Source organism: Nasonia vitripennis, chromosome 5 (genome assembly GCF_009193385.2).
Source record: "Nasonia vitripennis strain AsymCx chromosome 5, Nvit_psr_1.1, whole genome shotgun sequence".
NCBI lineage: Eukaryota > Metazoa > Arthropoda > Insecta > Hymenoptera > Pteromalidae > Nasonia > Nasonia vitripennis.
This window is the reverse complement of record NC_045761.1, coordinates 23,440,300-23,466,629: the sequence shown is the minus strand read 5'-3', so window position 1 is coordinate 23,466,629 and position 26,330 is coordinate 23,440,300. Positions and strand designations below refer to the sequence as shown.

At 37.8% G+C, this 26,330-nt stretch overlaps 7 protein-coding genes across 15 annotated transcripts; 3 read left to right on the top strand and 4 right to left on the bottom strand.

The window, feature by feature from the left end:
• Window positions 1–201: 201 nt before the first annotated feature.
• On the bottom strand, window positions 202–3,319 carry LOC107980450. Of its 2 annotated transcripts, none has more exons than XM_016985567.3 (7): window positions 2,558–3,319; window positions 2,164–2,427; window positions 1,775–2,062; window positions 1,347–1,415; window positions 1,130–1,261; window positions 729–1,046; window positions 202–639 (listed from the first exon to the last, which is right to left on the bottom strand). In XM_016985567.3, the coding sequence occupies exons 1-7, from the start codon at window positions 2,670–2,672 to the stop codon at window positions 335–337; spliced, it is 1,491 nt and encodes a 496-aa protein (XP_016841056.1). In that variant the 5' UTR covers window positions 2,673–3,319; the 3' UTR covers window positions 202–334. The 2 variants fall into 2 exon arrangements, with proteins under 2 accessions (XP_016841056.1, XP_031787045.1); XM_031931185.2 differs by having other exon boundaries at window positions 1,130–1,255.
• LOC100679207 (transcription initiation protein SPT3 homolog) lies at window positions 2,558–20,158 on the bottom strand. 2 transcript variants are annotated; one of them, XR_004345008.1, is made up of 13 exons: window positions 19,812–20,128; window positions 19,515–19,733; window positions 19,133–19,444; window positions 18,866–19,053; window positions 18,640–18,793; window positions 5,371–6,432; window positions 5,091–5,258; window positions 4,834–5,007; window positions 4,575–4,733; window positions 4,131–4,505; window positions 3,827–3,991; window positions 3,672–3,745; window positions 2,558–3,542 (listed from the first exon to the last, which is right to left on the bottom strand). XR_004345008.1 is itself a non-coding variant. In XM_003426633.5 (6 exons), exons 1-5 carry the CDS (start codon window positions 19,891–19,893, stop codon window positions 18,656–18,658), a joined length of 939 nt encoding a protein of 312 aa, XP_003426681.1. In that variant the 5' UTR covers window positions 19,894–20,158; the 3' UTR covers window positions 6,028–6,432; window positions 18,640–18,655. The 2 variants fall into 2 exon arrangements, 1 of the variants encoding a protein (XP_003426681.1); XM_003426633.5 differs by lacking the exons at window positions 2,558–3,542; window positions 3,672–3,745; window positions 3,827–3,991; ... (2 more) ...; window positions 4,834–5,007; window positions 5,091–5,258 and having other exon boundaries at window positions 6,028–6,432; window positions 19,812–20,158.
• Window positions 6,742–15,285, top strand: LOC100123552. 6 transcript variants are annotated; one of them, XM_031931154.2, is made up of 10 exons: window positions 6,744–7,069; window positions 7,975–8,218; window positions 8,622–8,826; window positions 8,951–9,457; window positions 9,629–10,118; window positions 10,795–10,997; window positions 11,216–11,569; window positions 11,770–11,772; window positions 11,954–12,034; window positions 12,474–13,738. In XM_031931154.2, exons 1-10 carry the CDS (start codon window positions 6,916–6,918, stop codon window positions 12,666–12,668), a joined length of 2,436 nt encoding a protein of 811 aa, XP_031787014.1. In that variant the 5' UTR covers window positions 6,744–6,915; the 3' UTR covers window positions 12,669–13,738. The 6 variants fall into 6 exon arrangements, with proteins under 6 accessions (XP_031787017.1, XP_031787014.1, XP_031787015.1 ...); XM_031931156.2 differs by lacking the exon at window positions 6,744–7,069 and adding an exon at window positions 7,110–7,353; XM_031931157.2 differs by lacking the exon at window positions 8,951–9,457 and having other exon boundaries at window positions 6,742–7,069.
• On the top strand, window positions 15,466–18,543 carry LOC100123557 (WD repeat-containing protein 91). Its single transcript, XM_003426632.5, has 7 exons — window positions 15,466–15,707; window positions 16,213–16,477; window positions 16,552–16,667; window positions 16,735–16,922; window positions 17,009–17,318; window positions 17,396–18,172; window positions 18,248–18,543. The coding sequence occupies exons 1-7, from the start codon at window positions 15,588–15,590 to the stop codon at window positions 18,395–18,397; spliced, it is 1,926 nt and encodes a 641-aa protein (XP_003426680.1). The 5' UTR covers window positions 15,466–15,587; the 3' UTR covers window positions 18,398–18,543.
• A 298-nt stretch (window positions 20,159–20,456) lies between the features above and the next one.
• LOC107981098 (putative ankyrin repeat protein RF_0381) lies at window positions 20,457–22,662 on the bottom strand. Of its 2 annotated transcripts, XM_016985581.3 has the most exons (3): window positions 21,845–22,662; window positions 21,564–21,748; window positions 20,457–21,496 (listed from the first exon to the last, which is right to left on the bottom strand). In XM_016985581.3, exons 1-3 carry the CDS (start codon window positions 22,443–22,445, stop codon window positions 21,407–21,409), a joined length of 876 nt encoding a protein of 291 aa, XP_016841070.1. In that variant the 5' UTR covers window positions 22,446–22,662; the 3' UTR covers window positions 20,457–21,406. The 2 variants fall into 2 exon arrangements, with proteins under 2 accessions (XP_016841070.1, XP_016841069.1); XM_016985580.3 differs by having other exon boundaries at window positions 21,564–22,662.
• Window positions 22,663–22,694: 32 nt separating this feature from the next.
• Window positions 22,695–24,917, top strand: LOC100680526 (myosin regulatory light chain, smooth muscle). The gene is made up of 5 exons (XM_003426636.5): window positions 22,695–23,739; window positions 23,804–24,064; window positions 24,146–24,312; window positions 24,368–24,460; window positions 24,522–24,917. Exons 1-5 carry the CDS (start codon window positions 23,686–23,688, stop codon window positions 24,730–24,732), a joined length of 786 nt encoding a protein of 261 aa, XP_003426684.1. The 5' UTR covers window positions 22,695–23,685; the 3' UTR covers window positions 24,733–24,917.
• LOC100123584 (pyridoxal phosphate homeostasis protein) lies at window positions 24,730–26,231 on the bottom strand. Its single transcript, XM_001607191.4, has 4 exons — window positions 25,926–26,231; window positions 25,444–25,804; window positions 25,133–25,374; window positions 24,730–25,050 (listed from the first exon to the last, which is right to left on the bottom strand). The coding sequence occupies exons 1-4, from the start codon at window positions 26,001–26,003 to the stop codon at window positions 24,982–24,984; spliced, it is 750 nt and encodes a 249-aa protein (XP_001607241.2). The 5' UTR covers window positions 26,004–26,231; the 3' UTR covers window positions 24,730–24,981.
• Between the last annotated feature and the right edge of the window lie 99 nt (window positions 26,232–26,330).

The following is a 26,330-nucleotide window of genomic DNA, read 5'->3' as shown; positions in this document are numbered from 1 at the left end:
ATAATTATTTAGTTACCATGAAGTTCACCCTTGACGGTGATGAGTAATGGATCTCCATCAGTAATGCATTCGTTCCATCCCAGCAACCCAGTATTAATTTAATCAATTTAACATTATCATATTACAGCAGAGCAATCATGTAAATATAAAAGAAAAAGTTTAAATACACATTTATTTTTTGATTCACCGTTACATAAATTATGAAGCATATACAGCGCTTTAAATATTAAATGTTAAACACAGAAATTAATTATAATTTTATTTCATTTAGTTATAATTCCTGTTCTCTTTTTGGATAAATGTCGTGTAAATTTGTTATGCGTTAGATTTCCAGCTACTCTGCGAACGATCCGTCTTCGTTTTTGTGTTTTCTTAGAATGTGATTTTCTAAGGTTCGTTTATAATAAAATATGAGGCCGCAATGGTCACACTTATAGGCCACATATTTGTAACATTCCGATCGCAAATGATTCTGAACAGATCTGCGAGCTTTAAACTTTTTGCCACATGTGCAGATAAAGTGAAGGCGGGCTCCACACTTTTTGCATGCCATAGGCTCTGATCTAATGTACAATGTATCTGCTAATTTCAATTTTTTACCTTCTTCGGGACAGTATATTGTCACTTGTTCATACGAGTCTGAAATTATCAGTTGTAAGTTAAATACTTGAAAAATTCTCTTTCAAACCAATTAATAAAATTCATGCATAATGATGATCGATACGTACTATTATATAATCTTTTGAGGCCGCCAATCTGATTGATTTTCGTACTTTTTGGTTGTGCTTGGATCTTCGCTGAGATTGCGGTTTTTCTTTTGATGGGTTTCTTCTTCACGCTTTTTTTATTTTTGGCACTCTGAACAACGAACTTAATGTTAGGCTTTCTTTTCCTTTTAGTAGGTACTTCTTCAACGTTACGTTCTTCGTTTAATTTGTTTTGTTCTAAAAAAGACATGTTAACGAATTTTGCGTTATTGTCACTGTGAGCCACGAACTTAATGTTAGGCTTTCTATTTCTTTTGACAGGTACATCATCACTCGGTTCTACAAACGCAATGAATTTTATTAATATTTTTAGGAAATTTTAATATTCATAGTGTTTTGTCGATAACTATTATTAAACTTACTACTTATTGCTTCAACATTACGGCGAGGTCTACCTCTTTTTTTGGGTCTGATCGATTTCTCTTCAGGTGGCGTCTGAGTACCCAGAAGATTGAAGTTAGTCAAGGATTGCATAGACGTCTTAAAATCTTCATCTAAACATTTTAAACATTCTTTGAATATTTGTATACATTCTATTTTATATTTATAGAGGAATATTATGTTTCGGTGGTACGTTACCTATCTCTATTGAGTCCTCAAGTCTGGCCTCGAGTTTCACTGGATCGATAGGATTTGACGATTCAAACTCTGAAATTTAGTAATGAAACTATCGTTTATATATATGGCTTACAATCGTGAAAAAGACCTTATGCTCGTGGATAGCTATATGACACTCAAACAAGAAACATGCACTTGATTCATAATATAATTTATAAAATAATTATTCTACATACTATATTCTATATACGAATAAGGATGTGGATTTCGGGTACTAGAGTAATCGTGGCAAAAAAATTTTAAAAGTATTTTTATTGCGATTTTATGATCACATTGTATCTTAGTAATTTAACAAGTGATATGTAATAAGTGCGTATGAGAAGAATAACTTTTCTGTACAATGCATCACTTAAATTTTATGAAAGTTATCTTTCTCTTTTTATCCTTACTTATCATGGTTTCGTGATTATTCTTCAGATGACTTGTAAAACTATGAGGATAATGAGTTTTGTAGTCACACATCGGACATTTAAAACCCGGTGGTTTGCCACACATAAACAAATGTGATTTCATCCCTGATACCGACGAGAACCTTTTGTAACATTTTCGGCAACGTATTGTAATTAGGTAGGAGCATATATTGCATTTTCGTTTTCTATTAAATTTAGTGGGGGAAGTAGCCAATGGATCAACCATTTTTTTACACTTTCCACAGAATAATATCTTCTCATCAAAATCTAAAATATATTATTATTAATCAATTATTTGTTTTATGCATTATATATGCACCTTAAAAATAATAAATTTTAAATAGCAAGACTTAGTGATTAAATTTTACCATTTTGTGGAGGAAGAATATCTCGAGACGTTTCATGCGCAGAATCTAACGCATTCTTATTAACGGCACCATTGCTGCAGTTAACAAGAGATCTTGCAGTAACTAGTTTGATACAAGCATTTTCAATACCTTCGTTGATCGTAACTTTGCTTTGATCATCAGAATTAGTAAAGTTACTATTTGAAATTTTGATGGTGATTTCCGGATTCGAGAATGAATTCTCCTCTGATGGATCTATTTCTTTTTGCTTGTCCAGTTTTTTGTCTGTGAATCATTATAAGAAAATTACGATAGCATAATAATTTTAAAATCATTATCAATGGTGTATAATGATGAACAAGAAATAATGTAGCTGATAATGGACATTTTATTATGATGCAATATTAGGTAGTACCTGTTGATGGCTGAGCTGCCTGGAAGTTTCCGGGCGTATTATGATCGACATTCTCCGATTCGTCTCCAATGTCTTGGAACATCTCTTCTTTAATAATAATAAGCTCGTCATTCATGAAATTAGTTATGTCATGATTGATTGAAACTTCTACTGATTCAGCTTTAAAAATGCGATCTGGAAAATACAATTTAATAATTCATCATTTTCTAGAAGCAATTTAAATTAGCCCAAAGTATTATATTAGTCAACAAAAGACCAAATAGATCACACAAAAATCACTATAATCAGTATACATTGAAGATATACATTAATTTTTTTAAAAGTAACTTATATTTCGAAGAGGATTTATTCTATTTTAGGATCGTATTTATTTTGTATAATATCTTACATGCAAAAAATTTCCTTTTCATGAAAATTTAAATATTTCATGTAAATTTATTAAATATTAGTAATTGTGGAGCCACCTGTTAGAGATTCATTAATTCAACATATAAAAAGTTAGTATACAGAGTTTTCTGACACACACACACACATATTTGAGTTAGTTGGGTAACAGATAATTCAAGGTAAAAAAAGTTTTTCTTTATTATAGGTAGGTAAAGAAAAGAACACAGAGAAAATAAAATTCTACACAGGATATTTTCAATCCAGCCGTCATATCAAAGTCATATCAAGTCTTGCTACACCCATTTCACATGTGATAAAATTTCTTAATATAGGATGATGATTTGTGTCTCTTCTGAAATTTTCCATTGCAATAATCTGCACATACAAAAGTCTAAGCTTTGCCACAATAAGATCGCATATGAAATTTTACTTTATTAAGTGAAGTATATTTCCTATCACATTTCTTGCAAACAAACTTAATAAACGTCTCGCAATTTTTGCAAGTTTTAGGCTTGCATTTCATATATAATGCTTCTGTTGGTTGCAGGATCTTTTTTTCTTGTTTTTTTCTGTATTTTTATGTTTTCATCATAAGAATCTAAAATTATTAATTATACTTTAACTTTAATGAAATGCTTAAAAATGTTGCTATTGTTTAGATTATTTAACGAATTTCATGAATATCAAAAAACCTTTTTTTTATATGGATAACAAGATTTATGCTTACGTTTATTCTTTATCTTAATTTCATTATCATTGTTATTCGTGATAGCTTGTTGTCCATGTTCATTTTCTTCATCTCTAGCGCAAAGAGAAATTTACTAGTACTAAGTATAAGTAAAAATTGTATTTTTACACGATTCTTCTAATTGCTTAACTTACATTTCATCAATTGAAAACTGCTGCGGGTACGAATTCTATACCTTGTCTGGGGTTCGATAGATGTATTTTCAGGCGCTTTTTGAAAATTAATTAGAGAGTCCTTGTTAGAATTTAATTGTTTTCGTTCCTTGTTGTCGTTGAGTCCTGTCGTCTCAGCATCTCCACCTAAGTCAACAAAGGAGTGTATTAAAGTGAGTTCAAAATCAACATCCATAGAAGTTATGGTTATACTTAGCAATCTGCATTTTATTGCAAAGCAAACACTTGACTTTTATATTAGTTAAAAAACTATGATTTTTTTCACCATTATTCGAACTTTTTCCGCTATTGCGCAAGTTGTCTGTGTATTCATCGTTTACATTAGAACTTAGAATTTCCATGAACTGTTGCGGTGGTTCACCGCGAACTTTGCAAGTATGCTTCTTCAAATCACAGCGCCAGTAAGTTTTATAATTACATTGTAAACAAATGAATCTTGGCTCCTTTCCACAATAAAATTTCATGTGATTTTGAACGGTTCGAAGATTATTGAACATGTGCCGACACATTTTACAACCAAACTTCAGAGATGCCAAACAGTATTTGCATTTATCTGGACGCGTTTTAATGTACAACGTTTCGCTTACATTGAGAACCTTGTTGCATTGCGTACATAATAGAGTCATACCTTCATACGAAACTAAGAAAGAAAAAATAATTATTATCGTTCATTCACTAAAAATGAAATTTAATCGTGGAATGAACTTACTCTTTCGTCTCATTTTGTATGTACTTATGCATTCCATGAACTCCCTCTCAGAAGTATTTTCTTGCGCGATGCTTTCACTTTCATTATTATTTTGGCCATAATCAGCATGTGTAGTAATTGAAGACATTTCCGAATCGTGGATTATCGGCGAATTTTTTACTGAAACATCAATTTTGTATAAATGTACGTACATACGTTTTTACGAAAAACTAAACGGACGCAGCGAGCAGAGAAAGTGTAGAAAGTGAATAAATTTTACCATTTTGTGGGTGATGAAAATTTTGAGACTCATTTTTATTAGAACCATCATCATTGCAGTTAGCAAGAGATCTTGCAGTAACTATTTCAATATGAGTATCTGCAATATCTTTCATAACTTTCCATTGGGCATTAGAAAAAGAAGAGTGATTGTTCGAAATTTTATCGCCCGACTCTGAAAAGTTTTTAAATCATCGTTAATCGTCATACCAAGTGAGAATGACGTAGTTTTATTGAAAAATGTATAACACGTTATACCTGTTGATGAACCGGCTGTTTGAATGTTTTCAAAAGTTTCATTATCAACATTCCGAGATTCCATCGGAACTTTTTGGCATCTTTCTTTTTTAATAGAAAGCTCGTCTTTAGAATAAGTTTCATCCCAATCGTAGGTAAATTCGTCTTGATCTGTTTTCAAAATGCCAACTAGAAATATATCAGTAGAATGTTATTAACTTAATCCAATGCTGTACACGTATCTTTTATAAAGTAGTTAGTGATTGTCACAATATAGTTTAATAATTTTTTAAATACTGACCATCAGGTAGTCGTACATCTTCAATAGTTATATCCTGATTCGAAAGTGGATCCCCCTGTTCTACTTCCACTTGCAGTTCTATAAATTTCGATAAAAAATGAATATCTGACGACTTATCCATAACATTAGTTAGATGTTAGTATATCAAGCCAGGGGAAATATTTACACAAATAAAAGCTTTACAGGATTCGTAGCTATATAGGCGTACAAACTAACGCGGTACAAACATGTTATTATTCAATTTATTTATTATCATTATTGAGAAAGTCTTAAGCACTTTCTATTTATCATACATTTTGGAATAATTACACTGATGTTATTTATTATCAATTATTTACAATTTAAATACAAATTTTTACATTTATAATAAGAACTTTTATCCTAAATAATACAGCTTCAATTGGTGCTTTCAATAGTGCATTATAAATAGCAAAGGATTCGTAAAACATGGCCAATGACTTAGTGCCCTCTGAGTCTTCAATAAATTGTTGGCAATTATTGATAACGTATGTGCTAACCAAATGGCGACATAATATTGCTCAAAGTTGTATTCTTGAATTTCATATCTCACTCAAATCGCCATCGACGTAAAACGTTCACATAATGTTCACGTAATGAATAGGTGGCCCTTAGCTTTTAAAATAAATAAATAAAATATTAATAGAGTATAATTTGTTCATTATTTTCAATATAAATTGGAAAACAATCGGTAAAACTCATTTGAGTACTTCAATTTCTGGTTCATTATCTTATCAGTCAATACGTGTATATACATAGCATAACGGGAACAAACAACCACAATAATATACCACAAGTCCTTTTCTCTTCCTTAAATTAAGGTATGAAAAATCATCTTACAATAACGCAAGCACACTTCTTACCATAATAATCATTATATAGTCATGAAATTCTTATCACTAAAATAATAAAAAATTAATCGAACCACCTCACAGCCAATCCAGCATATCTCCCCATCATCCCCACAGAAAAGTTTCTCGTCAACTCCATCATCAAGCTTCAATTCTCCCATCAGAGGTAGTCGACAAAGCGCCTCTCCCATATCTGCAAAGCATCCAAACTTTCAGTCGCATTCTCAGAGACACATCTTCCTCAACTCCCGCGTAGGTGTGTGTGTGTGTGTGTGTGTGTGTGTGTGTGTGTGTGTGTGTGTGTGTGTGTGTGTGTGTGTGTGTGTGTGTGTGTGTGTATATATATATATATATATATATATATATATATATATATATATATATATATATATATATATATATATATATATATATATATATATATTCCAAAAATCTTTCTCTCTCCTCGCGACCCCCCAAAAATATCCTCTCCATCGTTGTACTATAGTCCCGCACGCGACTCAGTTCGCGACGACAGTCTCGCCGGTAAACACTAAATACAGCGGCGCTTGCGCCTCGGTTTTATTTCTGGCGGTTGCTTCGCTTTCGGGGATCCGGGACAGAAAGAAAGAGAGACTACTCGAATACGCCAGAGCCGCGCGAGAGAGCTTGAGTCTCGCGCCTCCGGCCGCCGACGATGGAGGACAGCTACACGGTGCACCGGCGGCGCAAGGCCGCGGCTCGACGCCGCGAGAAGACACCCGAGCCTACACGCGCCGATGCCGCAGTCGAGGGACTCGACGAGGACGAGGTCGACGGCAAAGCCGAGAGTCTCGAGACGAAGGAAGATTGTAAAAAATAAACGACTCTCTCGCTTATAGCTTGTATCTTAGCGCTGACGCTGTGTTGCTTATGTATTGAATAATGTAGTGCTATGTGGAGTTGAATTTCTCGGCTATAGAGACGGGAATGCGGAAAATACGCAGTGTGTGGAAGTGCGTAAGGAAGGTTTGATTTATAAATATAGGCGGTATATACTCTGCGGCAGAAGCAGCAGCTAATCTCGATCGGTGCAGTGCGATCTTTGACATTGCTCGGCGCGTGTGAGTTGACGATCGTCTTCTCGAGCTTTGAGGTAATCGATTTGTGTACACACGCGAGAAATTAAAAGCCGAGGTAGTGTGGAACAAGTTTAAACGCATCAGCGCTTTATTACGAGAGAATACATCGAGTTGGTACAATAACGCAGTGCTTGGCCTTCGTCGCGTGTCGGAGCTTTAATTTCCGCGAGAGACTGCAGTTATCCGAGATTCATTGGCGCGCGCTTTTCCTCTCGGTCTGCTTAATATCGTTGTGAGTTGAATCGTTAAAATTATGCGCGCGCGCGTGTGTGTATTGAATTTTCTTTTTTGTTGCTCCGCTTGAATGTTGTTGATGGTCGTGAGTAATGCGCTGGTTTAGAGACCTTGGCAGAGAAGCTGAGATGATTCGAAATTGGTTCGTTAATTATCGGAGTGTAATTCTTTGAAATGTAAGACAAACGCGTACGATCGTGTTTATTTATAAACGTCAACGGTAATATCATCGTTCGAAATCTAATCTCGGCTCGTCACATAGCTGTCCGACTAAACTTGCAAAATTACTCACCACCGAAAAAAAATCTCCACAGTACGAATGTCACTAACGCAAAGCTCGCGAATAACCCATCTCGTGGTCTGAAAAATAAATAAAAAGGAAAACTTGCGTCTAAAAAAAGTGCCAACCGAGGAACCGCCAACGCCAGCAACAGCAGTAGCAGAAGTAACACCAGCGACAACGCCAAAAAGTGAGATGGACGAGGAAGAGGAGCGTCGTGCGAGGATGGAACGGATGGTTGAGGACACGGAGCGCATGGAGATGATGGCCGAGGAAGAACAGCAGCGGCCGAGGTCCAGACCGAGACAGCTCGAAGCTGAGGAACAGCCCAAACAGGCCAGGGCCAGATCACCTGCTGTCAACAGGTCTCTACTTGGATTTTTTGTCTTTCGAACCAGAGATTTTTCGTTCTTCTATTATTTTGCAACGCGACTTCGGTATTTGGATTAGAATTTTAAGGGAGCCGGGTTATTATTAGGGGATAAACAACAATCCGTTGCTAAATATAGAGGCAACGAGCGGGACTCTTCGCGTTTACTTTCCAAACAGAAATTATAGTCAAAACATTGACCGAAGCTTCGGAAGAAATATTGCACATTATTCGCTAATGTGCATCTGCATTATTATTTATACTTTTGGAGTTAAGAACCTGTAGCATAAGAACAACGCTTCGAGTTGATTGATCGAAATTCGAGGAATATATAATAGAAGATGAAATGATCGAAGGAAAAAAGAAACGCTTTTATAAAATAACGTTGAATATACAAGGCCGGAAGCCGAGGACAGTACTCGAGCACGTGCCGCTGCGTCACCACCGAGAAAACCCGATACCAGCGAGGAAATTCCGCCGACGAAGACATCCAGGAGACCGCGAGAGTCTAGTGAAGGTACTGAGCTCAGGAGGAGGATGGGCTCACCCGAAGCTGCCAAAACACGCGCCGCTAGACACCTGTCGCCATCCACGACGGTGCCGGTAACGATCACATGCGTAGATTAGTTATTCGTTTGTTGCATTACTCGATGTCTATCTAACAACCACGGCTTCATACCATTAGCCATCTATGACTAATGTCTTCATTAACCCATCGATCGATTAGGAAGAAGAGCAACAAGAGCTTCAACGAACCTCCAGCAAGAAACGCGTTAGCAGTCGTCAACGTCACCAGAATCCCTCTGACGAAGAAGAGCCACCTCCACCACCACCGCCAACAGCCCACAGATCTCGTAGATCACCTTCGCAGCCGGTGAAGAAACAGATCATCCCACTTAGCGACGACAGTCTGATAGAGGATGTGGCCAGAGCCAAAAGGGCCTATGCCCACCGTGAGCCTAGCGATGACTACGAGTACGAGGACGAGGAGGAAGATGAGGACGAGGAGTACATAAGACCTAGACGCAAGAGGGAGACTACCGTGAGAAAGAGGAAGACCAGTGTCATGCATACCGATCAAGAGAAAGAAGAGATCAGGAAGAATGTGAACCAAACGTCTTCCTGGTGGTCCTGGATTCCATTCTTCGGTAGGAGGCAGAAGGTGGAGGAAATGATTGAGGAAAGTGGGAAAGAGAAGAAGAAAAAGGGCAAGGAGAAGGTTGACGACGAACCGGTAGGCTGGATCGCACTTGTATGTCTCGCCATTGATTGTATATTTGGTGTTCATCTCGTACACGGTGTTTTCATCATCATCGAGAGTTTGCAGATATGCAACCAATGTGCCAGTCGTCGCAAATTATTCTCAAACAACTCATACCATGTCTTGTATACGTTCAAAATCTAGCCCCCAAAAGCATCGAAAAGCAAACTGGAGAAGACTGCATCAACAACTGCCGAACCAGAAAAGGCCACGATCCGTGACTTCTTCCGCTCGATCAGCGACATCAACGGCGAGTTCAACGAGTTCTGTCGCCAGAATCCTCGAGAGGTCCAGATACTCTGCGAACTACGAAATCTCTGCATCGTCGAGACCGTCCTCACCATCATAGTATGTGGACTAGGTGCCTTCGCTTTTCGCTTCACCGAAGGCGCTTTCGAGCAGTTCTACAAGTGTGGTGTCAAGCGAGTCAAGAGGGACTTTCTGGACAGTCTCTGGAACTTCAGTCACAACATGAAGGAAGACGACTGGAAGAGCATGGCCAGAAGGAAGCTCATGGACTTTGAGGAACAGCTTCACGCCGCTCACGAGGCTGGTGTTCAGACCTACAGTGGACAGAAGAGTTGGACTTTTTTGAACTCGATGGTCTACTGTCTGACTGTCATCACCACCATTGGTGAGAATGACGACGATGATTTTTATTTTAAAAACTTTTCGTAGAATAATTGATGACTTTTTCAAACGAACACTTAATTACAGACTTTTACCATTGCAGAAACTGCCTAAACACAACAGATCACTTGTTTTGAAACGCGTAACAGGTATCGAGCGTTCGACACGAAAAAAAGAGTATCAGAAAAAAGGAGAGTCTAAAGGGTTAATTGCCATCGATTTCCGTTCGTTCCGGAGTAAATGGGCGACTCCTGGCTCCGAAAATGGCTTAGCCCAGTCTCCCCGCCAACTACGGCGCCAAAAACAGTTACAATGCCCGTCTGCCTCGCGCGTATAATCGAAACCTTGAAACCCTTGCCAACTAGCCGAACTCGGTGCTAGCTGGCTTTTTCTTCGTCGTTCTATATAGCACAGCACTTTCCCAGATTCGAATATCGACTCGCTAGCTTTTCCGTAATTCTCTGCAGCTTATGCTGCTCTAGCTACTTAGTATTTAATGATATTGCAGTGTCAGAGCAACTGGGTGATTTAGAATATCAAACTTTCGCGATTTAAATCGCCAATTGGTTTTAATCCTCTTGCAAATGTGTTTACGCAAATAATTGAATATTTCTGTGCACAAAATTTATATTTAATAACCAAAATATTCACGATGCTTGTTTTTCAACGCAATTTAACAGGTTACGGGCACATCTCGCCGAGCACGACGACGGGCAGAGCGCTGACTATAGTCTACGCGATATTCGGCATTCCAATGTTCCTCATCGTCCTGGCTGACTTCGGCAAATTATTTACTAGAGGTATAAAGTTTCTCTGGGCCTTTGTGCGCAGACTGTACTACACCGGAAGTTGCCGCAAAGTCAGGAGAACCGTTCAGATGCAAGTGAGTCCTCCAAGGCTTTAAAATACTTTGCTGCGCGATAACTTCGAATGAACTCAGTCTCATATGGATACCAATTTAATTTCCATAGAGATAGTTCCACTTCTCAAGCCTTTGCTTATCCGAACTAAAACGAGCGATTATATTATAACACTAAGCCTTTGCCATCGCAAGAAAGTTCTCTTCTACAGCTTAACGTCTTTTGAACTTATCCTTCGCAGGAGATGATGAAGGGCGTACAGATGGTGTACGACCTGGCAACGTTTAGACGTCCTTCGCAGATGACTCCAGAGGAACTGCAGGAGATACAGCGTCAGCAGCAAACTGTCCTAAGCCTCGATGGTAACACGCAAGTTCAACAACAACCTGAGTCACCGTCGACGCCAGCCATGTCTACCTTTGAAATAGATGACGAATTCAATTTGCCGATTTCCGTCGCTATCACCATACTGGTTGTTTACATCTTCATTGGAGCTACGGTCTTCAACATCTTCGAAGACTGGACGTTTTTCGAGAGTTTCTACTTTGTCTTCATATCTATGAGCACCATCGGCTTTGGTGACTTCGTGCCAATGGTAAATATTTTGCTTCGGTTGCGATTTTGATGACGAAACGATCGCTTCGATGATAAGAGATTCAGAAGCTACTTCATTCGATTTACTAATAAACTTGTGAATTTTTAAGATAGACTCTTGATTAAGACGCATTCATCCGCTAATCCAAATTACTAATCATTCTTTCTTTTTGCTTCTGCTACTTAAACGATGGCGTAAAGAGGGTAAGCTGAACATTGAAAACAATATGTACAGCACACAATACTAAACTTGCACCAATTGTTGTACACACATGCACGATATATGGTATTATTCACGCACAAATAACTTGTATAACGATATAATTTACGTGTGAATCGTATTAAAGCGTACTATGACTATACTGATGCCTTCTTCATCTTCCAGGAACCTCTGTACATGATGCTGTCGATAGTATACTTGATCTTCGGTCTTGCGCTGACGTCTATGTGCATCAACGTCGTTCAGGTGAAACTTTTAATTTAAAGCTCAATAAAAGAAATTATTAAACTTGATCTTGTTAGCCGAGCCAACGGCTGTAGATTTCATCTCTCGGTACATCATGGAGCTCGATTAATTTGTCTCTCGAAATGCGTAATCAGATCTGCGCAATTAAAAAGCGTAACGATTTTCTCGTATAAAGGCTTATATAAGTAATTAGCACTTGCGTCACGGAAAGAGCAAACTGTATAGTTACACATATACTCGTATAGATGCGATATTTCAAACTTAATAAAAGAGCGTTAGCAATATCGCGTTACCGGTAAGCCTTGCCAAGAGATGATTTGCATGTACAGTTATCTTACTCGTATAGATATTTCGAATCGAATGCTTTTCCTCTGTTTACTATTGTATAAGTTATATACTGTGGCAAGGCTGTATCTAACTCTTCAAAATCTCATCGCAGGTGATGCTGGCGGACCAGTTCAAACACGCGAGTCAGAAGATCGGCGCGACGATCGGTTTCCACGTCTCGGAAGAGGACGGTTCATTGAAGCCTGGACCACCCGAACCTGTCGAAATAGCCGAAGTTCACGGAGCAGTGGAAGATACCAAGGAAAAAGTCGCGCCTAAAGCTAAACAGGAGGACGTCGACCTGTAGCCACCGGACGAGTCCAGCTAACGACAGACTTTACGTGATTGTCCATGATATACGTAATGTTCTTTCAAGAGAAGATGTATACCAAAATCAAATGAGCCTTTGAGGCGAAACAGAGATAAGAGATGCATGGAACACCGTCACCCAACGTCTTCAGATAAAATATTGATACCTCCATTGGAGGATCCACTGGGTCGGTTTCATTTAACTTGTACTAACGGCGCAGAACAATAACTCATAATCGATAATAATTTTGGAGAGCTCAAGGTTTGGCGATTACTGTTACGATGTAATATAGGGTGTCTATGCACGATATATTTTTACAAACCGATTGAGAATACGAGTGCAGAAGCCAGATTGCAGTGAAAGCTTTGAATAAAAAGGAGAAAAAATTGAGTGGAAAAATATTAGCTTCATTGATTTTAACGAACGATGTAAATAAAGATGAGCAGAGGGGATATTTGAGATTTGTATAAACTATATTTTGAATCGATGATGATGATGATGATGATGATTGTTTCTACTGATACTTTATCCATTGACATCATCGGATTTTTTTCAAATTGTTTACCACGAACCAACGAAGAGGCTATGTCGAATAGTTAAAGAAATTTTTTTTAGTTTACGATGTACATAGAAGAATTTCGCGTGAGGTTTCGCTCTTAGTTCTTAGATGCTAATATTGTTGTTTTAAGCTTACTTCGCTCGATTACGTTCACCGACTCATCGAATTTTTAGAATTTACGATTGAATTGCATCCATATATTATACTTAAATTCTTAAAAGGTTTCGTACTTAATAGGCGTATTTATTTTATATAAATTATAAATCTGCGATGTAAAAATGTATAAAAAAGAAACTGTAAAGAAAGTCTATAACGAGTATCCGCGCAAAACTTGTTTTAATATTTAAAATAAGGCAACTAATTGTATACGATTCTTTTGCAAACTAATAATATAATGTACTATTAATTTGAAAAGCTCTTATTAACCGCATCGTGTAAGACTTGTTTATAAATTTTATATGATAGAACTTATATTATACATCCTAATAAATTTTTCTCGAAAAACATCAACCAAAGAAAGTTTTTTAATACTTGATAAATATAATTACGTATAGCGACTATTTTTCCAAGCTCAGCCCACTGTTATTTTCGGTTTCTTCAATAACACAATACACGGATGCTTAAAGAGTATGCATATATGATTCTTGAAATCGCTGATCAAGGCCTAGAAAAACGAATGAGAAAGAGAGAGAGAGAGAGAGAGAGAGAGAGAGAAAGCGCATAGGATTCACCAGCAGCAAATTTCGCCTCAGAAGCTGTAATCAATCGCAACTGATGCTCTAATTTTGGAACGCTCAAAAGGAGGAGCAGATGCGGCTGTGTTTATAGCCTCATCTTCTTCTTCTTCGCTAATCCTCTCCTCATATATTTATAACTATGTATCCTCGTCTCTCTTGTATATCTTCCCTCTATATCTTCAAAGAAGTTCTATGTACAGCCATATAGTCGCCGCGAAATAAAGAAAAGAGTCTATTGTGAGAAAAGTATATGTTGGCGAGAGTTACTAAGGAACTTTGATAATTCGTGCCTTTTTCAAACATGAAAGCTAAGTGGACATAATGGTCGCGTGATGACGATGATTTCGAATCGTGTGTCATTATATACGTCGCGCATAAATTATATTGTGCATGTGATACATATACATAATGTTCACCTTCGACTGAGACGGTGTTGTGTATAAGTAATTGCGTTCGCAGTTTTGACTGTAATTGGTGGTTTTGTTGGATAAATTGACGATGGAATAGACAATTAGCTTATCGTTCTGTAATATCTAATATGTACGAGGAAGTTTAGAAGTAATATTTAGTTTATTCTTCTTTCTTTCTTTTTTTTCACCAAAAAAAAAAAAATGTATCCTAAATCGATATAAGAAAATTGATATTCAAATGATTGGTATACATATAACGTAATGATTACAAGAGTATATCCTCGAATTTTCTAGGTGAATTTTTATAATCTTTTTGTAACAAAACATATCCCGCATTATAAATAAACACTTTGAAAGAATGAAAATTTATACATATGCATCAGCGTGAAAACCGCCAAATAAAGACAAAATTGCTGTCACACATATAGTATAAGAAGAAAAACATTATGTATAATTGATAGTCTTAAGGGGTGTCCCGTTGGTCGGCCAGACAAACGAGGTGTCGTTTTCTTTCGGCACAAAAGAACAGATTTATCTCCGTACTTATATTATATATACGTATACATCGAGAGCTGTAGCACGCAATTTTGTTGTATGCATGAAGTTCAACAATAAAAATTAAAAAAAACATAAAAGAGACGATTCTTCGTAAATTTTGCCAAACGAAGAGAGAATTATTATATTGTACAGCGATCTATGTACACACGAAGTGCAGTCACTTTTTTGCTAAGCACGTATGAACAAAATAATTAAACAAACGGAACGCAGCAAGTTCAAGAGCTACATAAAAGTCGCGTCGCGCTGGGATGAGAGAAATTGTAAATTTATTGTTATAATTATGAACTACTGTAATTATAACCGTTATTTATTGTCCATAATTTTCTCGTCAATAAATGATTATTCTGAAATTGCTAACACCTCGTGTATTTCCTTTATATAATACAAACGCCCGCTGCAGCCGAGAACGTTTAAAAAAAAAACGCGCGAAATTCAAACGCAACGTTGCGCCGCGGCGCGAAACTCGCGCAAAAAAGGGTTCGCGACGTTGTCGGATCGTCCAGTCAGCAGCACAGAGCGCACACAGTAGTGCAGCAGTAGCAGAAAGATGGCCGCCGTCGGATGACAACACGCGCCGCGCGCTGTCAAAATAACAAAATAGACACGAGCGATCGGCCGAGTGGAAGCAGAAGAGTTTTTCCGAGGAGCCGCGATGTCGCACGTCCAATACGTCGACGAGCTCGTCAAGGAGTACCTGCTGTTCCGGGGCTTCGGACAGACGCTCAGAGCCTTCGACGGCGACCTCAAGGCTGAGAAGGAAAAAGGCTTCCGGGTAAGCTGCAGACGCGTGCGTTTGTTTTGGTTCGGGACTGTGCTCCGTTTTCGTGTTTTTCTTTTAGATTATCTAGGTATTGTGGTTTTTACGATTTTTCATATATTTTGATTAGTTTGGGGTTGAGATTTAGAGTTTTTTTTGTTTTAGTTGTCAGTGTTGTTGATTGTTTGACTGGCAGGGTGAGAATAAAAACAGTGAGATTTAGGAGGTGTAGTGATTCGTGACGAATGACTCATCATTGTGTTGCAGCAATAAAGAATTATGATAACTCTTCTTTGCATTCTTTGATATTTTATGTTTTTTCCATTACGAAATAATATCACGAAGATAACTGCACTAATGTGTTCGTATTATCTTGTCACTGGGTTGATAAATGGTATCAATTGAACATGAATTCAATAATTTGATACAAGTGCTGTTCGGATTCTTCTCTTTTGGTGTGAATGAAAAAATTCTAAAATATGCACGTGGTTGAAGCACTGACATTTTTTTTATATTTCAGGTTGATAAAATTGTTGATCAATTTATGCAGTACATACACACATACGATCTGATTGCACTGCGTGAACTTTGGGGACACTTGGACACTAGATTGTTCTCTCGTTTGGAAAATCACTTTGTACCTGGCATTCGAAAGTTGGAAAATGCTGTTCTTAAAATGTACCTTGTTAATGCAGTCATCAACAATAAGCCTGATAGAGTTCAAGAATTTTTTACAAAAATGACTCCAGAATTACAGGGACATTCCGAGTGGAGAGAATGGTTTGGTAAGTAAAGAATCACTTCTAAGATAATTGGATGATTGAATGCTTTTAATCTAAACAAACTGATGATTTTGCAGCGCTTCCGTTTATAAAAAATCCTGAGGAGAATCCTACGTTTTCGGTACATTTTAGTCGACAATGGCAAGATACAATGCTGGTTTCCTTACACAATTTTTTAGCAACCATCTTTCAAGTACGTAACTAATTTTTAATATCTTAAATGAATAGCAACAAATACATTAACTCGATAACTTTTTCAGTGTATGCCAGTGCCAACCCTTCTGATGATCGATGAAGACACGAATAAAATTAGGCGATTGCAAGAGGAAAATGAGAGGCTAAGACAGAGACTTGGTGAAATGGTGAAAATCGACTCAATCTTAGATGTTAATGCTGGACCAACTCCACAACAACCACCTTTAATGGATGATTTTTATATAATCGCTCAGTACGTATTTATTCTAGTCATGTACTCATAGTACAGATTCTTTATATAAAAAGTACCAATTTATTTGTATTTTCTTATTGTTGCAGAGAATCTCCAGTAGTAGACAACCCTAAGACTTTAAGAAATCTCATTAGAAATATAGGAGGTGGATCAAGTCCAATTTTGAGTAGAAAATCCACCGGTAGCATTAAGAAACATTCTGAGACAGATGCTAATATAACTAAAAGAGCTAATACCAAAGGGAGAATTACTTCTTTAAGTAAATCAGAGGCTGTAGCAAAAAGGAGTACAAGCTGTGATTCAAGACTGACTAGAAAAAGGGATTCATCCGTAGACACTGGCAGAGAATCCAAAATTAAGGATAAATTAGATGGAAGCTACATTCTTCTAAGCCAAGTAAGTTGGATTCAATCTTTCCCAAGTCCTGCAATTATTTCAATGAAAGGATGATTTAATTTTACTTTTATTCACAGGAGGAATATACTGAACACAAAACGTCCATTATACAGTGTAAGAGTAACGCCAGCGGGTCCTACGTCGCAACCGGAGACGCAGACGGCGTTATAAAAATTTGGACACCCATTCCATCCCCAAAGACTGTAGCTACATTCACTTCCTCGACAGCGAACTCGAACAAAGCCGTCACTGCATTGGACTGGATATCCAAGAACGAGCGATACTTCATCCACGGCGACAATAACGGCGCGATCCAGCTGCATGACACACGCGACTGCAAGACCATCTGGGAGATTCAGCACGAAGGTTCGCGAATCGTCAGCCTCGTCTGCAATCCCACGGACTCGACGTTTGTCTGCTCGGTATCGGACTCTGGCGAAGGCAAGCTGTTGCTCTACAATATCAAGACCAAAAAAGTTGAGCGAACCCTGCCTCTAGAGAAGAACCTCACTGCCCTCTGCTCTAGTTTCAACCACAATGGGCAGCTTCTGGTCACTGGACTATCGAACGGCAACGTACTGATACACGATTTGAGGAGGAACGAGATCATCGACAATCTGAGCTGCCACTCGAGTCCTGTCATCGACATAGAGCTGACCAACGACTTTACAAACATCTGTGCTTTGAGCGAGGATGGAAAGCTGTGTCAAAGAAGTCTCAGCCAGACGGGTAAGGTCGTCTGGGAGACGAAAATCAACATCGAGAAGAACGCTGTACACGGGAAGCTTTTTACTTTTGACCAAAGCGGAACACACATGCTGCTCTGCACACAGAGTGGAGGCAATATTTATAAGGTAGGTCAAGGGACTTGGTGAATGATGCATTAAATATTGTAGTTGTTATTGAAAAACGCGATCTTGCTGTTTTAGATGCCACCCAGCCCTCAAGCGAAAATTTTGGAACTAGGTGGACACAAGGGGACACTCTGCTGCGATTGGTCAACAGCCAATCAGTCTGGCACTTGTATAACGGGTGGAGCAGAGGGTAGAGCACGTGTTTCCACGTTACTTTCACCATGATACAGAAATAAAATTAACATTTGTATAAACTCGTGATGTAAAAATGAAAAAATCAGGGGGGGGGGCAAAGGTCGAAGTTCTTGTAAATATAATTGAGCGATAATGTGCAAATATGTCATATAGAAAATAAATATTTAATTTAAGTACTTTTATTGTTTTGTACTTTTTCTCCTTTTATCACAGAGAGTATTGGAAAATAAAAAATGCGATGAAAAAGCAATAAATTATAAAAACAAAATTACCTTCCAACAGTCACAATCAACATGTTAGAAACTTCATGTGTGGTTTTTTCAATGTCCAACTGTGAAAGGGTCCTGTCATTTCTAACTGAGGTGACCAGTAGCGACGTAGAGCCTCATTGACTTCTGCTGGTGTTAGTGGCTTTGTCATGACAGGCTGAAAATGAATTGTCAGTTTTAGACCTTGTTGAAAATTAAATAACTTACAAATAAATGAGTCATATATTACTTTGGTATACTGATATGGTTTATAAGTAACAGGATTTGGATAATTAAGTCGAAGCCTGTCTATTGCATCTCCTTGAATTTTGTTTTGATCTTGTCTCACAAGAAATGCAAGATCTATAATTTGCGCCACTGTTTCATAGGCTAAATAGCCTAATACTGTGTAGCCTGATTTGGATATAGTAAAATCTCCTACAAGTATCAACAATTTTTATGAAAAAGAAAATTTTATCAAAAACTTTTAATGTTTAGTAAAAAATTGCAAACTAACCACTTGAGCCAATCCAATCACTGAACTTATGCCTATTTTTATTTGCAAATGATACACTTCGGGCTTTGCTGAATTCCAAGTAGCGAGTCTCATCCATCTTCCTCGTCATCATTTCCATTCTTGTACATCTTTTGTGCTTCACATGATCCACCAAATCCTTATCATTCAACAACTCACCAGTATTATCTATGTGTTTCAAAAACTTAATGTATGGCAGTTTAGAGGTATCTTCTGTTTTATGGAGATCGGTCAATGGATCAAGGGTGTCAGTTTCCAGGGATTTGTACATTGAGGTCTTGAAATCTTTCAGCTCTGAAAGTTAATCAATCTATGTAATGTTTGTATTGTCTCAGTAGAAATCAAGAACATGATTAATCCTTACTCAAGTAGTTGACGAGTCTCTGTAATTTGATTTTGTCTTTTCTCAAGAGAAACAAGAAGTCCTCAGCGGACACAACTTGACTCTCTCGCATGTCAGCAACTTCACATGCTTTTCGAATTATTGCTCGCATCTGATTCAAAACAACCTCTTCAATAATTTTTGCAGTCTCGATCAGAGGCTCCGAATGATCCCCAAACCCATGCATCATTTGTCTCACTTCTGTGGTTGAAAAAAAATGAACTCTTTAATAATGATTCCAGTAGGCATCCACAAAAATCGCTTTGTTGTTAAACAAACCTGCGGTATAATTTAGGGTTACAGGTTCGGTTTTGACGTCCTGAGCATCGATCACCGGCTTCATAAACGTGGCCTCTGCCATTTTCTTAATTTTTTTCGTACTTACGCGCGTGTTAACACTAAAGTAAAGGGCTTTGTTGTATAGCTACAGAAGTCGGCTCATATCCGTGCGGAGATAGAGAGCAAAAAAACGTTGATGTAGGTAAACACAGGATTCCAAAGCTACTTATATCTGCAGCAGCGCAGTGCAAGTGCCGGGAGTGTCGCGCACGGCGCACTTGCGCGGCTGCGACTTTCGCCATCTTGATAGTCACGTGATCGGAAATCCGAATGCGCGAAGCGAGTTATCTGTAATTCAAAGAATAACAGATGACGAAGCTTCTTATATTGTTTGTTTTTCTTAGAAATATCCGCATATTCATGTGTAAAATGAAAGTAAAGAGAAATTCAAGCAAATTTTTTACAAAATATGAATCAAGGCTCAATGAATGCAATAAATCGTGCGCATATTTATATATAAGTGAAATTATGAAAATCGTTATAGTATCTATTCAGTTTTTTTGTTTAGTATGATATTATTTAAAACGGGATAAAATATGTATACATATATACATAAAGAATGAGAATTAATTATTTTTGTTTTAATTTTTTATTAAGTAGTTTTTTTCATATATAATTCTGTTCTTACAAACTAGTTTTCCATTCCAGATGGATATAGCGCTTAAATGTTACATTTAATACAACATTACATACAATTACATTGTCAATAGTTTTTTTTAACATACAATTCATTTTTTTTATGTTGTACAATTAATTTTTTTTGCAATTCATTTTTACATTTTTACATTTTTTACATTTTTACAATAACTAATCTAATGAACTAGAAACACACTCGTCAATAATTTGTTTTCAATTGGAGTTTGATAATCTTTCGAACACGCCAGAATCAAAACTCGTATTCAACGAGTCTTCGATGCTAACTGATGATTGCTCAAAGTCTTCGAAACTCATTGATAATTCGTCAAAGTCTTCGAAACTCTCTGATGATTCCTCAAAGTCTTTGAAACTCACTGATGATTCCTCAAAGTCTTTGAAACCCTCTGATGATTCCTCAAAGTATAAGTTTAGAGTTTTTAGATCTTCATTGTTTAACATATCTAGCGTCAACTGAACAAATTCGTCGAAGGGATCGGGGTAATCCAGAATATGACATAGTGCCTCAGCGGCATCTCCGAGTAATATCTGACGTTTGAAAGCCTTTCCAAAGTTTGTGTCTTGAAACCATTCCTGGTAGATCGGAAACGCTCCTTCCTCGAAGATACTCTCGTAAGCATTGCAGATTTGACTGTTCTTGGCGTAAACTATCGATTGCTTCTCGTCGGCGATCAGCAGATCGAAGAAGCTAGTCTCAGTGCCACCGATTTTATTTCTCTTCATCTCTCTCAATTCTTGGACACATGATACGTAGTTGAATGGGCAGTTGTCAGTGTCGATTTTGCCGATCAGTCTCGTCCTTTCGAGCGGCTTGTAGTTGTAGAGGGCTCTGAGGTTCAACTGGCTCAGCGCCATCATCTCGCCGCCGGGATTAGTCTCAACTAGTATGGCTGCGTGCTGCACGAGAGTCTTGTAGATTTCGCGTGCTCTGCACCGTAGTCTGATTGCAATGTCGAAGATAGTGCCGAGTCCTTCAATTTCATGATTCATTAAATATAGCTGGTTGATATCTGCGCCCAAATCAAGCAACAACCTTACCTTCGACAGTTGGTCCTGCACCGAATCGCTCTGCGTCATCACGGCGTAGAACAGCGGTGTATGGCCCAGAGCGTCTACAGCGTTGATATCAACATTAGGCTGCGTCGCCAGTTCGTGAACGTAGCTGGAATCGTTGAATATGCAAGCCTGGTGCAGCGGACCGACGTCTTCTTCGCTTGGTCGAACTAACCTCAACAAGGCAGGATTGATACCACGAAGACGCCAAATGTTTAGGTCAAGTTCTAGGGCATTGAGAAGGTAATTTTTACTTGCTGTCATACCTCGGCCATTTTTCCTGTTCACGTCGACTCCGAAATCGAGCAGCAACTTGACCAGTTCTACGGTGCAGTTATCGTGTTCGAGAGCCAGATGCAGAGCGGTGCCGCCGCGATGTCCATATATTCTTCCAGGATATGTTGCATTGACGTCACAGCCCTGTTTCAGCAAAGTTTCGACGATACCGATGTCCCAGTCCTTCATTTCCAATACCTTGTGCAGCACAGTAAATCCTCTCGACGTGATGGCGCGGACGTCTGCTCCGTTATTTATCAGAACCTTCATCATCGTCTGATTGTTAAAATACGCTGCTTCGTATAGGATCGTAACGCACGATCCTAGATCGCAGCCAAGATCGACAATTCTCTGTTTGTTGACATCGGCCCCAGCTCGAATCAACATTTCGGCGATTCTTGTGCAACACTGCTTCTCACCGTCGGTAAATGGCACAAACGCGTGGTTCCAGTCCCTACTTATGAGCACGTGAAGGGGACTTTCCTCGTCGAGATTTCGCGCGTTAACGTTGGCACCACCGTCGATCAGATAGCCAATCAGAGCCTCGTCCAGCGCTTCTACGGCTTCGTGAAGTTGATAGACACTGTGCATTTTCGTGCTTGGGATTTCCTGAAAAGTAAAATGGTTAGTATGAATGTTCTGAGGGAAGTGCGAAAACAAAATTTGCAATCTGTCAGCTTCCCTAAGAGTGGTAGATGGATGTTTGTGAATTCGAGCCGCACGGATGCGTCGGGGTCGAAGTGTTGCAGTAGACTGAACGAATGACGGTGTTGTTTGCTTCAACCTTGGTTCTGGAGAGTCCCAAAATTTGGTGGGGGTGGGGGTGGGGAGGGGGCACGGGAAGGATCAGATTTATCCCTCGTTTTGTGGGATTCTCGTAAGCTGCGCAGGTATAAAGGCTGTAAATCACTTGAAGGGCAGCTTCTATTTGCAGTGTTTATAAAATAACAGTGAAAAAAAAATTCAACAAATTGCTGTATGTATTATCAAGATCGATTTTCTATGTGGTTCAATGAATAATAATACGCCCTTTTTTCGAATAAAAAAAAACTCTTTTTATGTGGCTGAATGAATGATAATACGACTTTTTTTCGAATAAAAAAAAGTATAGAATTAGCCACCGATTTCGACACGCTTGACTGCGCATGCAAAGTTTAGAATCCATAATCTTCATTTTATTACTTCAATCAAGATATTTCAAGCCTAAAATCGCTTCCCTATTTACTCGACATAAAAAGGTTGCAGCACTAAAAATAAGTCCAATAAATCAAATAAAAAGGCATAAATCCGTCCGATCCGAAAATATCCGAATGAAATTGAGTATCACACGGTTTTCAAATATTCGCTCGGCGATGGCCAGCAACGCATACATTTTCATCCGCGCATTTACGCGCGTGTAGTGTATACGCGCTAGCGGTTCGACGATCTCGGTCACACCTGCAGTACTGTATAGCAGCGACGTGTGCGGGAGATACGCGACACGATATGTACCGGGAAATTTATATGTAGCTGAAGGAGCTACATTGATGCAAAGCGGAAGGCTGCAGCCAATGACCGCAATAACTTTGGAAAGATCTACGATGCCCGCGCGCACGTTCGAATATTAATAAATTCAACATGAAGGGAAGATCAGATCGCGTTATATCGCGCCTGATCTCTTCTTATTAATGGGAATCAGCTTGCAAGGTGCTATGTGCCATCTCTATATATAAGAGGCGGCGACGTCGTTGCGCTTCTCGCCAGTGCGATTCGAGTCTTTCACGCGTAAGATTATCGCCGCGTTGAAGTTTGCCATTTTGGAAGGCCATTTTTTATAACTTTTTTTGAAAAAATGCCGAAGTGGAAGATTACGGGCAATGTCGAGGACGTGGAAGAAAGTGATAACGTGAGAAAAATTTGAATTAATTATGAATATGATTTTTTTTTTTAACGAATCTGCGGTAAGACAGATTGCGAGTGAAGACAAGACGGACGAAGAGAAAACCGAGGAGGAGATCAGTGTTTCTGTCAAACTGAATTTGCCGAAACTTAAGGCTAAAATAACAGTCGACGACGATGCTGAGCAGGAAGGTGAAGGAAAAGCGAAATCTGAAGAAGATGAGCTTCCTTTGAGTGTCATTCAGAAGAAAAAGATGTTTCAAGGATTGATGAACGAAGCAAAGGAAAGATCGAATTCGTTCAAGTCGAAAATTATTTCACAATTGTACGAGGTAAAACTTGTTTTTGATTTTCGCAATTCCGAAATTAGTTGTGATTTAGTTAGCGAACTTTTTCAAATGGTATCTGTGCAGGTTTTCAAAATGTTTGACAGTGATCACGATGGATTCATAGATGAGAGCGATTTGAAGTTCACTTTTACATCAATGGGAGAGACAGATGTATCGGATGAGAAAATCAAAGCTATGATAAGTGAAAGTGAAAAGCCAATTGATTTTCATGCATTTGTTGGATTATTCGAGTGAGTACACGCATATGTTGTATACAATAAATTATAATATGAAAATTTATTGTAGGTCCAAAGAGATGGAATTCGATCCTGAAATGGAGCTGTTGACAGCATTTTACAAATGGGATACTAAAAGCAATGGATCTTTGCTGGAAGAAACGTAATTAAACTAATCGCATTGAAATATATAGAAATAAAAATAAATGATGATCCATTTTTAGCTTGAAACAAGATCTTCAGTCTTGGGGAGATAGATTTTCAGAAAAGGAAGCTGGCTATGCATTGGAAGAAGCTCCTCTGTACGAAGAAGATGAGAAAAATACGATTGATTACGTCGAATTCTGTGCAAATATTTGTGGACTGCAAAATATAAGGGAGAGCGATCTATATCGAGAATATCAAGAAAAGTATTTGAATAATTTGACCAAATAGATCTGTAACGAAAATAGACTTTATAAAATCAAAATATTGTACATACAGTCAGTAGAAATTATATTTACAGTTCTTTTGACTATTCTTTTGATGTAGTTGTTTCTCGTTGAAATTAGTGTTAAATAAAAATCAAGCTGCTTATTACAAAGCTTATACTTTTTGTAATAAATTCATGATTTGTATATACTCTTGTGTATGTTTTATTGGCTTGAATGAATTAGAGTATATAATACTAATATCTTGATGATATTAAACTTTTTTTGGTCTTTCCCCAAAGATAGCTGTTCCTACTCGAACTAATGAACTGCCCAATTCAATCTAAAAATAGTAAAATCAACAATTAGCATACATTCATCATAGATAGATTTAATACATGAATATTTTCAATTGAATAACTTACTGCATGTTCATAATCAGTTGACATTCCCATTGATAGCTCAACTTTTTTAGTATCAAGTCCTAAATCCTCACAAACTTTTGCTTTCACATCCTTCAGAGCTAAAAAATCTGGATTTGGACCTTTTGACACATCATAGCCATATTCACCGATTGTCATCAATCCTGTGAATTCCAGATTTGGACACTTTTCAAAAATGTATTTCACCATAGACGATGCATTTTCAACTTCACATCCACTTTTTGCTAAAATTAATTTTCACACATTAATATGGAACAACCCAATAGAAGCAAGAAATTCTTAATCCTACAAACCTTCTTCCCTGCTGGTATTCACTTGAACCATAATCTTCAACTTGGCATCATCACTTTTCCTGAACTTTGGCCAAGCGCTATCCAGGGCTGTTGCAATTTTTTCAGAATCAACAGTTTCAACAATATGAAGGTTGGCAACTTTCAAAAGTTTATTGACATTGCTCTTTTGCAGATGTCCGATAAAATGCCATCTAATATCTTTACATTTCTCTAGGATATCTGAACTATTGGCTTTATCAGCTAATTCGTTTACGTAATTTTCTCCGAAATGTTTTTGTCCAGCCTCGTAAGCAGTTATCACTGCTTCAGCTGGATGAAATTTACTTACTGCAACAAGTTGCGGCTCAAAATATTTATATTCCTAAAATAAAAAAACCATTATCAGTACATATACTTGCTTTTCATATTGTCTACTGGTAATAAATTTAAAAAAATTAAATTGATAAAAAGTATAAATTTAGAAGCGTAATAACACTATTTACCAAAGCCCTTTTTGCCGATGCAGCAACAATTTTGTCGCGGATAGCTTGAAGGTTAGTTGCAATATCTACCATTTTCATCTGTAACTTTGCACTTTCGCGAAATACTCAACTACGAATAATGAAAGATACCTTCTACCGCTTATCAAAAATCATGAATAAATATTGAATTAAAGTAGTCCTTCTAATCTAATCGCATATGTGTGCGCACTTCAACAATTTCGATTGACTTCTAAACTGTCGCTACTTGCTAGACGGCACAATATATGTGATGCAATGTGTATATGTGTATACAGATATAAACATATAAGTATAGGCAAACGAACAGCTGATAGAACACGTGTGTTCTGTACTTGCCAAGCACGGTCGGTAAGAGAGAAAACTTTAAAACGATATTAAAAATGCAAC